This window comes from Scylla paramamosain, chromosome 23, assembly GCF_035594125.1.
Source record: "Scylla paramamosain isolate STU-SP2022 chromosome 23, ASM3559412v1, whole genome shotgun sequence".
Lineage (NCBI taxonomy): Eukaryota > Metazoa > Arthropoda > Malacostraca > Decapoda > Portunidae > Scylla > Scylla paramamosain.
This window is the reverse complement of record NC_087173.1, coordinates 5,527,355-5,537,985: the sequence shown is the minus strand read 5'-3', so window position 1 is coordinate 5,537,985 and position 10,631 is coordinate 5,527,355. Positions and strand designations below refer to the sequence as shown.

Genomic DNA, 10,631 nt, shown 5'->3' with positions numbered 1-10,631 from the left:
CTCTCTCTCTCTCTCTCTCTCTCTGGTTTATAGTTGCCATTTCAGTCTTCCCATTTCTCTCACCTTTTTTTTCCTCTTCGTGTGTTTGCTCTCATTTTTTTCATAGTTCCATCCGTTCCCTCTCTTCTTCTCTCCTTCCTCTTTTCTTTCTTTCTCTTCTTCCTCCCTTCCTCCCTCTTTCAATATTAGTATTTTTAAACTTTCACCACGTCCTTTTTTTTTTTTTCCATTCAAGCTTTCCTTTATTTTTTCTTTATTGTCTATTTCTTTTATTTTTCACCCTCTTCCCTACTCAGTTATTTTTCCGGAAACTTTCATATCTCATTGCGGGAAAAAAAAAAAAAAAATAAAAGTTTAAAACTCCGAAGAAAAGTCAACATCCTACATATTTTTTTACAGTGCTTGGAAGAATATTGGACCGTATAATTAACGTTGTGTATGAGAGGAGAGGGCTTTTTGATATATTTCGCTCCTGCTTTTGTTTTTCTAGTGTTGTGCAGAGGCAGAAGTAATTGGCATGCAGGATATGAGCCGCGGGTCATTGTGTTGCGATAGAGTGGCCAACATGCAACACAGTTTTACAGTTAATACAAAAATAAAAAAAAAAGGACGGAACCAATAAAAAAAAAGGTTCCTGAATAGAGATTTCCATTGTAACCAGATATCCTCCATTTTTTTCTTTTAATTCTCCCTCTTCTCTTTTTTCTCCTCCTTTCTTTTAATTTTTATCTCTCCTATTTCCTCTTTATCAATCCATTCATCCCTCCCTCCTGCTTTCACTCCATCCCTTCCCTCCTCACACTCTCTGGTATCCTCTTCTCTTTCCTCCTCTCTTGCTTCTCCTTTCCCTCCATCCTTCCTCCACACAGCCTCTCCTTTCCTCCTTTCTTCCTCTTCTAATGTTGATGCTGGTGGGTTGGAGAGAGAGAGAGAGAGAGAGAGAGAGAGAGAGAGAGAGAGAGAGAGAGAGAGAGAGAGAGAGAGAGAGAGAGAGAGAGAGAGAGAGAGAGAGAGAGAGAGAGAGAGAGAGAGAGAGAGAGAGAGAGACGTGTGCCCTTCATTCCCCTCCCTGAAGATAATGTCAAGGGAATTTTTCTTTTTCTTTCTCCTTCCCTCTCGCTCTTTTATCTCTTTGTTTTTTGTAATCCTCTTATTTAGCTTCGTCTTTCTCAGGAAATTATTTTTATAAACTTTTTTCTACAACTGAAGTCCCATCTCTCTCTCTCTCTCTCTCTCTCTCTCTCTCTCTCTCTCTCTCTCTCTCTCTCTCTCCACTGTGCGTGTATGTGCGCGTACAGAAAGACCAAGAATAACACACACACACACACACACACACACACACACACACACACACACACACACACACACACACACACACACACACCAGAAAAGAGACGACACATAAATGGTGTTTGTCAGCCTTGGTGTGTGTTTGCCTAACTCACTCATCACACCGCCGACTCAACCCAGTCACTCACCTACGCCTCTGCACCCCGGTGACCGCCTAGCAGGAGAAGGCGGCGGTGCAGAGACGCGCGTTAGATTACTACCCTTGTTCAGAAACTTTTTAATCTCACATCACGACTATTTTCAAAGGCTACAGAGATTATTACCCCGATTTCCAAGAGTGTTTCTCCTGTTAATAATGTAGAGGCCTTGTTAATTTGTCACTAGAACAGTAAAAGCACCCTTAAAAAAAAAATGTAACTTCAACTAAAGCCATTCGAAAGTAGTGGAGGTGCAGCGCAGAAGTGTTTCAGAATATGGTCTTGCATCGGGAGCCTCTACAATATCTAAGCCGTTGGTTCCCTTACTCCCTCTTCATCGACTTAAACGGGTGGCCACACACTGCAAACACGAGGAGTAGTCGCACCTGGCACGCTTTTAGGGGTAATCCGTTTGGTTACGCAGAGAAAAGAGAGCGGGGAGGTTGGGGAAGGAAGGAACTTGAGTGAGGAAAGGGAACTTGAGAGGGAAACTGAGTGAAAAGAAGCGGATTTGAGAAGATTGAGAGAGAGAGAGAGAGAGAGAGAGAGAGAGAGAGAGAGAGAGAGAGAGAGAGAGAGAGAGAGAGAGAGAGAGAGAGAGAGAGAGAGAGAGAGAGAGAGAGAGAGAGAGAGAGAGAGAGAGAGAGAGAGAGAGAGCGTACTTAAATATTCAAGTCTAAGAAGCAAGGATGCAGAGAAGGGACGTGGAAATGAAAGGAGACAAAGGAACTTGAAAGGAGGAGGAGGAGGAGGAGGAGGAGGAGGAGGAGGAAGGCGTGTCTCTCGCAAAGAAGGCATCCCTCTCTCTCTGCGGAACTAAGTCATTTACTAATTAATGTTCTGAAGCACAATAGAGTCAGGTATGCATAAATTCCCTTTGACAGCTGGCACTTTTTGTACCTGTCAGTCCTGTCACGAGAAGATTGCACTGTCAACACACACACACACACACACACACACACACACACACACACACACACACACACTGAGAGAGGGAGAGGGAGAGACCTAATACCCAGTCTGAACACACCCAACTTGCCTCCTGACTCTTGTCTTTGTTCGTGAGACGTGAAACTGCGAAGTAAAGAAGAACAGACAGCACGAACTGCCGCAGAGAGAGAGAGAGAGAGAGAGAGAGAGAGAGAGAGAGAGAGAGAGAGAGAGAGAGAGAGAGAGAGAGAGAGAGAGAGAGAGAGAGAGAGAGAGAGAGAGAGAGAGAGAGAGAGAGAGAGAGAGAGAGAGATGAATGCGGGTCCAGAGAAGGAAGAAAGAAAGGAGGAGGGGAGGGACAAGATGTGTTACACTGCAGAGACAGCGGAAGAAGGAAGGATGGGCAGGGAAGGAAGAGAAGGGAAGGAAAGGAGGGAAGGAAGAAAAGGAGAAGGGACTGGCGGTTTTTCCCCATGTAAGCTGGTAGAAACAAGGTTAATTAAGGTACTTTGCCGGTCCGGGTCACTATTTATTAACCTACTGTGGGGCTTTTTATATATTTTTTACTCCAACATAAAAAAAAGGAGCAGTAGAGTACACACACAGCTCGGAGTAATGGAGGAGGACGGAAGGATGTTTGTATACGCGCGTCACCTGCATTGCGAGGGAAATTTAGTCGTCTTTGTCAGATATTTTCGTGTCCCTTGCAGCAGAGGATCGCGAGTCAACAGGAAGCGAGGACTCGAGTAAGGAGAAGTGAATGGTGAATGTAAACCGGCTTGAACGGCGGATATTGACTCGTTACTCATAAATTTAAGCTTTTCTCGTAATATAAAATCAAGTCAACAGGAAGTGAATGATGTATATTGTCACTTTTGAACGATGCAAATTTACTCGTCCTGCTCATAAATTTTCGTTCCTTGTAATAGAAAATGATAGTCCACATGATATTAAGACTTGTGCACCAAAACTAAATGATAAATGTAAACTCACTTGTGAACGAGGGGAATTTACTCATCTTTCTCATAAATGTTCGTGTTCCTCGTAGTAAAGAATCACAGTACACGTGGAATTGAGACTCCTGCACGGAAATTGAATATATTCACGTTCCAACAACGGAAATTAATTAATCTTTGTCATAAAGTCTAGTGTTCCTCGTAATAAAGAATCATAGAATACACAGGAAATTAGGACTCGTGCACGAAAACTAAAAGATATAATAGACACATAATTTAGTGAGGAAACTATTGATGTCTTCCATGAATAGTGTTCATTATAACATTCACAGCGAACACACTAAACTAAAGGATGGAATAGACTCACATTTTAACGAGAAAAATCTATTCGCATCATAAAATTTCGTACTCGTAATAATAATAATAATAATGATTATACACAAAGACTCACGAACGAAAACAGAACAAAACCACATTACTGAAACAGAACTTAACCCGTACCTCATCACTCCCCTCATCTTTGTCCTGTAGAATCAAACACAACTGCGTCCAGAGCAAGAACAAGAGAGTGCGGAGGTGGAAGAGGATGAACCCGCTCCCCTGTTTTCCTATTAACTCCTATCGTCAGTAAAGCTTCTTAGGTACAGCCTCTTATATCATAATGAACACCTCCCACGATCCCATCTTTCTGTTCATAGCCAGAATAAAATGATCTCGGGGAGCCTTGATACAAGTGAAGGGTGTAATGGGAGGATGGGAAGATTAATCTCTCTTCTGTTCCCTTTTAACTACGAGAAAAGCAGCTTACCTTGCCGCATAAATTAAACGCATCCCATCTTTTCCCCTCATGACGGAAAACTATATATTGGGAGGTGATTTATACGTTCCCATCACTGAAGGGGAAGATGGGAAGAGCAAAGGGAGACGAGAGAGAGAGCGTGAGGGACGTAGGAGGATGTAAGGGAGTTTTATTATGGCCAAGAAAGGTTAAAGGGATGGATGGGAAGGGCAGAGGGATACCAGTGAGTGAGGGAGGGAGGGAGTTTTATCATGGCCGCGAAGGGGAGTAGGGCGCCTTGTTTCCCGGCGTGGGTCAACAATGGACAAGAGCTGCTCATTAGCGTCTGAGGGAAGGTCTGGGCGGCCTCGGAGAAAAGTTTTGTTTCCACGAACCAAGAAGCTATTGTTTGTGTGGTGCTCTGTGGTGGTGGCGGTGGTGGTGGTGGTCCCATGTAGTAGCGGTATCTCTCTCTCTCTCTCTCTCTCTCTCTCTCTCTCTCTCTCTCTCTCTCTCTTCCTGTATATATGTATGCACGAGGTATGTACCGTGTGTGTGTGTGTGTGTGTGAAGCGACCCGTAAAGAGAAAAGGGCGGAATCTCTATCGGGAAATAACTTTTCTTTGTGCAAATAAATTGGAATGAAACCACGAACAAGAAAAACAAGAGTTAAAAACAAAGAATGACAATAAAATTTTGTGTGTGTGTGTGTGTGTGTGTGTGGACTTAACTAAACGGAATAAAGAAAATGACGTTGCAATATGAAAAACACAATTTTGTTTATATATATATTTTTTAGATGTCCATATGATTTTGCTTCTCATTCTTTTGTTTTCATGTATATTTTTATCATGCGCACTGTAATATGAAAAGAAACACAGGATTATTTAATTTCTTTTTAGATCTTCCTACGGTTTCATTCCTCTATCTTTGGATCCTTTCATATTTCTATTTTGTTCGTAACACAATATGAAAATGCTGTCTATATATATATATATATATATATATATATATATATATATATATATATATATATATATATATATATATATATATATATATATATATATATATATATATATATATATATATATATATATATATATATATATATACTATTTTAGATCACATGATTCCGTTTTTTCTCGCTACCCTTTATAGTTTTACATTTTAATCCCACGTAATATAAAAACACAATCTTATTTTTTTTTCAGATCTTCATGCCCGTGTAATTTTGTTCGTCGTTTTTACTCTAAATCTTATTTTTTTCCCTCCTCCTTGAGTAATGTATTCTCGCTGCCGAGGAGGAGATCTCGCGGGGTTAACGAGGTGGGGCAGATGCATCGTTCAGCGCTGATCGTCTCCTGAAACTAATGTGGCACTCGCTAACACGCGCTTCTCGCCTCCTAATGCTTCCTCTCATTTATCTTTCTGCCTGACTCCCGAGTGACGCGCCACCACCACCTCTATCCCTGCCACCCCTTCTCCCGCCGCCGCCGCCGCCACCACCACCACCACCACCACCACCACCACCACCACCACCACTCCTCGCCCTGATAAGTGTGTGGGGACGAGTTTTTAATGTTGCCTGTGTCTGTTATGCCTCCTGTGTGTGTGTGTGTGTGTGTGTGTGTGTGTGTTATGTGGGAATCTCTTCATTAGTGTAGCATTCTCTCTCTCTCTCTCTCTCTCTCTCTCTCTCTCTCTCTCTCTCTCTCTCTCTCTCTCTCTCTCTCTCTCTCTCTCTCTGTTAGTCATTATTCAACATGATAATTTTGGCAAAAAAAGAACCGAGAATTATTCTTTTTTTTTTTTCGTGAGGTTCACTTTTAAACTTGTATAAACAACTTTTTTTGCTTTTTGCAAGCGGACCACAGAGAGAGAGAGAGAGAGAGAGAGAGAGAGAGAGAGAGAGAGAGAGAGAGAGAGAGAGAGAGAGAGAGAGCAGCATTGCATTAACGATTTTAAAATTTTAATTTGAGAAGCGCAAATTTTCGTCACTTTTCATAAGTTGAGCGGAAAATGTCCTTGATTACTCGACTTTTTTTTTTTTTTTTATGAGGAGAACAAATTGAGGCTAGGGTTGTGAATATGAGTGGTAGTAGTAGAAGCGGCAATAGGAGTGGTAAATGCAGCAGAAGTAGTAGTGTGGTGGCGGCGTCTATTAAATATACAATGAGACAGTAATTATAATGTCTAGGTGTGGTAGGTACGGGTGTGCTGCTGGTGGCGGCGTGGTGATCGTGATAAAGATATTGAAAGCAAGAATAATTTGCTTGTGGATCAGTGTGGTGGTAGTGGTGGTGGTGGTAACGGAAAATTATTGTAATGTCCCCTTTAATTTTAAGTAAGTTACTGATTTTTGTAATTCTTGTATTAAAATAAAAACTACGGAACAGATACGCAGACAAACATTGACTCCCCCTTCCACACACACACACACACACACACACACACACACACACACACACACACACACACACACATATTAAAGGCACCTATTGTTCCTAAAACTTAGCTCTTTGTGTACTTTAAATTGTCTCCATCGCTCTCCACCTCGCGGCATTGTTGTGTGGAGAGCATTTTTGTTCTGTCGAAATGCCTCCACGTCTCTTCCCGATTCTCTCTCTCTCTCTCTCTCTCTCGTACTTCTATATATTCATTTATTCTCTGACTTTCTCGGATAAAAATCTAGCCGAGTCTGTATCACTAACTTTTCTTCCACCACCACCTTCTGCTCCTCCTCCACTACAATATTCCCCCACTTTCTCTTCCACACCATCCCCTGCCTCCTCCTCCTCCTCTTCCACACCATCCCCCCACCTCTTTCTCCCCCATACCTTCCCTCCATCACCACCTAAATACACATCATTTCCAACCTCCTCTTCCTCCTCCTCCATCCACATTCTTCTCTTCCACACCCTCCACGCTATCCACCCATATTCTCTTCTCCATACCATCCCCATCACCACCACCACCACCACCTCTGCTCCTCCTCCTCTTCTCCATACCATCCCCATCACCACCACCACCACCACCACCACCTCTGCTCCTCCTCCTCTTCCTTCTGCAGCCATTCGCAAGACTGCTCTAAGTGTCCTCCATTCAGTGGCAGGGAGCGCACCGGAACGACTTTCTTGGTGAATCCTCGTGTTTGCAACTTTCCGCTATTGGTTTGTCTTGGTTGTTTTCCCTCTTCCTTCCTCGCTGCCATTTTTCTGACTCCATTCTTTCCTTTACCCATGTCTGTGTGTCTGTTTTGCTTACGAATACTTTTTTTTTCTCTCTCTTTTTGGTGGCATGAATGTTATTTGTGTTAAGTGTTTGTTACCTTGTTGGCTAGAAATAGAGGAAGAGGGGGATGGAGAGGGGAGAAAAGGGAGAGGTGGTGAGAGAGAAAGAGGAGGGGAGGAGGAAGAGGATATACCCACAACGTGTCTCCTTTAAGCAAGGAACACATGCATCTATTATCAAGTAAAAAAGAAAATGATTGAGTTTTTTCCTCTTTTTGTTAAGGTCAGGACCTGGTAAAAGATACAAATGAGTTTTTTCCTCTTTTTGTTAAGGTCAGGACCTGGAAAAAGATACAAATAATGTTATTGTCTTCCCACCGATGAACAAAAAAAAAACATATCCCACAATGTGTCTGCTTTAAGCAAGGATCTGGTGAGCCGAGTCACAGGTATTTTTCCCCATTGATGATGCTGACTGCTTACTGAATTGTCTCGAATTATGAAAACACCCTTACAAGCTCCAGAAGATTCGAGTACAGTCTGCTGAAATTATTTGATATGGAAAAAATAGCGAAATGTGAGCATATTGTTATAAGAGCTACAGTTTTTCACTTTTTTTTCAGGTTGTTTGATAACAGAAGGACACACGAGTATAGAGCAAGTAAACACTGAAATAAGTACTCCCTAAAATTACAAACGAATTCACGAAGCTTTTCTTAACTGGTTCACGGAGTCGCATTCAAGGTTCAGTGTTCCTCGCCGCTCGCTGGTGGGGGAGGGTGCGGCACTCCGCTAGGCAACACTGCTGATGTCAACTTTTCTTAAGGTGAGAAAAAATGGAGAATAATTGTATATTTCTTGTATTGTCTGAATACTGTCAGCACAGCCTGGACTTTGCCGTCTTGTCACGTAGCAAGATAATTTTATAAGTGAATTACCAAGCAACTCGTTACTCGTATTGCCGTTGCGTGTTGGAGCTTTATCGATTACCACGGTGCATACACAACGAGGAGAATAATTACCTATAAAGCTTTAATGTCTATTTGTACAGGAAGTGCACGCTTCTTCTACAAATATACATTAGTTTTATTGGTTGTTATTTTCGTCATTTTGTATGCACCGTTGTAATTGATAAAAGGGGTGACACCATGACAATAATACATAATTGGCTGGTAGGCAATTCACTGTCGTTTTAGGCAGGTAACAGCTGGGGTGCAGAATGGCCGAGAGTGGCGGGGCTGCTGGCGTCACCTGTGTAGGCGCTCGCTACTCAATGCCTCCGGTGATGTCTTTGTGCAGCCGTGCGTCTCGTCAACCCGCTGGCATTCGCTCCAAAACTTTATACTTCCGTCTGGGTGAGTTCCTTGGGTGTTTTTTACTTCAACACAGTAGGCAGGATTTTTTTAGTTCCTTGGGTGTTTTTTACTTCAACACAGTAGGCAGGATTTTTTAGTCAGATTAAGACAGTGATTTCAAAATTTTGGGAAGGGTTGGCGCAATAAGTAAACTGGGAGGTAAGGGAAGTTTTTTAAGGTAATTTTTTTTGACGAACTGAAACATTGCTGGCAGCGGAGTGCGACACGCGGCGCTGTGTAAGAAGCACACTGGGAGCAGAAAAGCTGGGATTTATTTGGCTTTTAAGAAAAAAAATGATAGGTAATTAAATGGTCACGTAACACCACCACTCCAAACTGAGGCTGCAATACCACACCACTAAGTGTAGTCTATATTTTCACGTATATAACTACTACGTTGTGGCTCAATTCTAGAATATATGAAAAAAAAAAATGGGTATGTTGCGTTTTTCCGTACATGAAAAATAGAAACAACGTCTGTATTTTCATGAAACGAATTTTCTTACAGATGTGAAAAAATTTTCCTCCACTACGTGACGGATCGAATCTTAAAACTCGGCTTCCGACCGTCACTATACTGGCGATCATCACTCCCCTTCAAGCTCTCCACAAGTCTTCCATGGAAGTACAGGGAGTATTGCTTCCGAACCTGAAATTCATTCAAGTTGTATATATAGTAGTAGCAGCACACAGGTTGATTATTTTTTTTTCACTAAAATAACCAATGCTTGATTTTATTTACTACACACAGGTATGGTTTGAAAAACCCCGTTTTATCCATGCGAGGTTCTTAGAAGACGCTGTTTACGGCGTGGCTTAGACGCTCTAACTCCACACTGCAAAGCTTCCTGCACAGCTTGACTCAGTCAGTGTGTTTTACTACAAATAAGACGACGAAACATTCTGCTGTGCTGGACGGGGGGGGGGAGGGGCGGTCTCGCGGACTGACTGGTGTTCGTTGTTCATGATGCAGGACGACGACGACTTCCGGAGGTTTAGTGGCAGGTTAATCCATGACGTCCGCCGTCAACACTTGCACGGCAGATATCCGCAAACGTTTGATCTGAAGCAATAAATTCTCTCTGTACTCGTATGTGTGTGTAATTGTAATAAATAATAAGTAAGCTACTTTCTTTGTTAGTAGTAGTAGTAGTAGTCAAATGTTTAACTCCCAGAACTTTTTAATTGGTTACATATATATATATACTTTTTAATTGGTTATATATATATATATATATATATATATATATATATATATATATATATATATATATATATATATATATATATATATATATATATATATATATATATATATATATAATATTGAAAAGCTCATCGAGTAAAAAGTAAACCGTGTTTGTGTGTACTGACTAATTTCAATTAATGAGATTGTAAATATTATTATTACTATGGACAATTATTATTATTATTAACAACAGCTGGATCCGTTTTGGAAGAGATTTCCTGCGAACTGTATTATAAGAACTTGGAGACTGAAATGGCATTAAACTAATATTATTGGCATTAAAACTAATATTGTATTATTATTATCATAATTTAATTATAATCATCACTATCCAAACGCCATAACTCAAAGCAAACTTTATAAGGCCCAGGGCGGGGGTTACGCTCCCCCTGGATCCTACCAAAGTTGCTCCCCCTGCCGGGCTCTGAAGTTTGTTCGGGGAGAGTGATGGGGGGCAAAACGAAATTTACCATCTATATTTACATATATCTAATGCCTGCTGCTCATAACGCTTGCTCGTAAGAGGTCTCTATCAAGAGGATGACCGTGACGTGATACTTAAAACGAGGCATCAGCTGACCATCTTACAAGAGGATAGTGGGAAACTGATTACAGCAAGCCCGATCACAGGGATGTGTGCCAT

At 41.5% G+C, this 10,631-nt stretch overlaps 1 protein-coding gene and 1 long non-coding RNA gene across 3 annotated transcripts in view; one reads left to right on the top strand and one right to left on the bottom strand.

Moving 5' to 3' along the window:
* The window catches only part of LOC135112049 (uncharacterized), a 15,471-nt gene extending 5,604 nt beyond the window's left edge, over positions 1-9,867 (top strand). The window contains exons 2-4 of the long non-coding RNA XR_010274021.1: positions 8,008-8,210; positions 8,581-8,739; positions 9,248-9,867. This is a non-coding gene — a long non-coding RNA (uncharacterized LOC135112049). The remainder of the gene's footprint in view (positions 1-8,007; positions 8,211-8,580; positions 8,740-9,247) is intronic.
* Positions 9,663-10,631, bottom strand: part of LOC135112048 (uncharacterized) — a 194,779-nt gene continuing 193,810 nt past the window's right edge. For both annotated transcript variants that reach the window (XR_010274018.1, XM_064025921.1), the window contains one exon: positions 9,663-9,802. Coding sequence is in view for 1 of the 2 variants with exons in the window: in XM_064025921.1 (XP_063881991.1) it covers positions 9,766-9,802 (37 nt within the window). In the remaining variant the exon portion in view is untranslated. The remainder of the gene's footprint in view (positions 9,803-10,631) is intronic.